General features: G+C 56.1%; 1 protein-coding gene across 1 annotated transcript; it reads right to left on the bottom strand.

Moving 5' to 3' along the window:
- Positions 1-764: 764 nt before the first annotated feature.
- On the bottom strand, positions 765-1,270 carry PHACADRAFT_253123 (uncharacterized protein). Its single transcript, XM_007393884.1, has one exon. The coding sequence runs from the start codon at positions 1,203-1,205 to the stop codon at positions 834-836; it is 372 nt and encodes a 123-aa protein (XP_007393946.1). The 5' UTR covers positions 1,206-1,270; the 3' UTR covers positions 765-833.
- Positions 1,271-2,193: the final 923 nt, after the last annotated feature.

The raw sequence follows: 2,193 nt of genomic DNA, 5'->3' as shown, positions 1-2,193 counted from the left end.
GGCGAGCAATCGACCGCGAATTGCTCTGCAAGACTTTGTCCAGGAGCCCATCTTTACGCACCGTCAGTACGCCAAGAAGCTAACACTGCGCTGGGGATGTGGGAAGAATAGCAGGATCGACTTCGCCAATGTGCTCCCGCGCTACTTGCCCATGTTCCCCGAGCTCCTCGCCCTCGAGCTTCGCGGCGTCCTATACAAGCGGCCTGAGCAGCCCGTCATCCAGCAGTTTCGCCTCCAGTCGCTCACCATCGATGGAGAGTGGTACCGGTGGCGCAGGCACGAGGAGTACGATCCGCGTGCACTCTGTGACCTGCTCGTCCTGTTTCCCGAGCTTAAGAAGCTTGAACTCATCAGGGTGGAGTGGGCTCCAGGTGACGGTGACTACGTGGAACCCGGCGAAGACGAGAATGAGGAAATTTGGGACGCAGCAGAGGAGCACGACCCGCCTCAAGTCAATGACAGCGATGTCTACGACAGCTACGACGTCGACCCTAATGTGCTGCCTCGCATCCAGTCCTTCGTAATCTGCATGTGTGAACTCCTGCCGGTCTTCGTGTGGGTGCTACGTATGGCGGATGTCAGGTACTTGAACGTCCTGGGCTTCTTTGACGAAACCCGGACGATAGTAAACGCTTGTGCAGCAACAGTGGAACATATCACGGATTTTATTCATTCTCCGAGATTTGAAGGCACGCCCTCCTATCTGCTCCCGTTTCACGGCCATGCTGATAACCGCTCGTCCCACAGAGGAGACGGAAATGTGTCCGAACGTCAATTTCGCGAACATGCCTGCATTGCGCAGAATAACACTGGCCATTGTAGTCTCGAGTAGATCAGACAGAGAGAGGGAAGGTTTCTTGTACGACGAGCCCTGGACCACGCTCGCTGCGACCGTAGCGGCGCTGCGCGAACGTCCCGACAACCCGCCTCCGCTCGAGTACATTGAGCTGGAGCTCCACATGTGGCCGTTCCCCATGGGATATGACGACCAGGCGCAGACGGCCGAGGCGCGACACATATTGGTACAAGATTCTCCATTCATAGGCCGCGCAGATGCGGAGCTGCGCAGCCTCGTGGACGATGGCCTCGTCAAGTCCGTCCGAGTTTGGACTGTGGTCCTGATGCCGTCGCGCACCTTCCAGGCGCATAGCTGCTTGAACAACTGTCTTGCCGACGCGTTCCCTGCGCTGCATTCCAAGGGCCATCTTCGTCTCAGCGAGGGGTTTTGCGGGTGCATTAATCAGCCTGGATTGCTGGCTTCCCCTTGTGCATCGCCAAAGAAGATACAATTGCTCTGATCTGATAGGATGTAAAGTGGTTTAATTGTATGTTTCGTACGATGAGTTGATGAAAGAACTTGTGTTCCTCACATTCAACTGCATGTAAGTCGTCTATCCGATGTCGACGACTAAGTGCGTTCGACGTGCGCCTACCATGAGGCCATGTCTCCGTCATTAATCCGCCTAATCCCCATATCAGCGAATCCTGTGACGGCTCGATGAGTGATCACAACTAAGCAGCTGGCACTGCATCGCAGGTAAGCAGGTCGTCTCCAGAATCGCAGATCGGAAAGTGCTGCAGATCCTCCAGCTCGTGCCTTGAGAGAAGCTGCAAGCACTTCCATTGCGCGCTCACGTCTAGTGGCTTCGCGGATGCCAACAATCCATGTCCCCTCGAGGCTGGCACCGTAGCCGGGACTGTTAAAACTGTTTCAGACAAGAAAGCTGTGAATTGGGATATGGCCGCCGAAGGCATGTATTGAACGCAGCTGCACTAGCATTCTCGGGTCCTCCGAGTGGGCCGGAACTGTCGGCCTTTCGAGCTCAGCTCAATTCAAGGGGATACCATCGTCAAAGACGTACCCAGCGAGCGAGTGGTCTATATCGCTCGGCTTGAATTTTGAATTTCGTGGGCTGTTGTCGGCCACTGAGACTCTGTTCGTTCAGTGACCATGTGATGACGGTCCATCAGCAGGAAACGCGCGACTGAATGACCCCGTGCCAGCAACACAACTCTGATGCGAATCCCAGATGAGAACCGTCCAGAACGGGCAGGTGTAATAGTACGCGACTGGATGGTCCTCGTTGCGTCGGTCGTTGGCGGAGGATGGAGCGGGGCGCCCCCGCCGCGGCCGCGAAAACGGTACATGCCTGAAATGACGCGCGGTGATCCGCTTCGGCGGTTCTCGTTCCG

The sequence above is a fragment of the Phanerochaete carnosa genome (genome assembly GCF_000300595.1).
Source record: "Phanerochaete carnosa HHB-10118-sp unplaced genomic scaffold PHACAscaffold_3, whole genome shotgun sequence".
Classification (NCBI taxonomy): Eukaryota; Fungi; Basidiomycota; class Agaricomycetes; order Polyporales; family Phanerochaetaceae; genus Phanerochaete; species Phanerochaete carnosa.
This window is presented reverse-complemented; position numbering and strand designations above follow the sequence as displayed.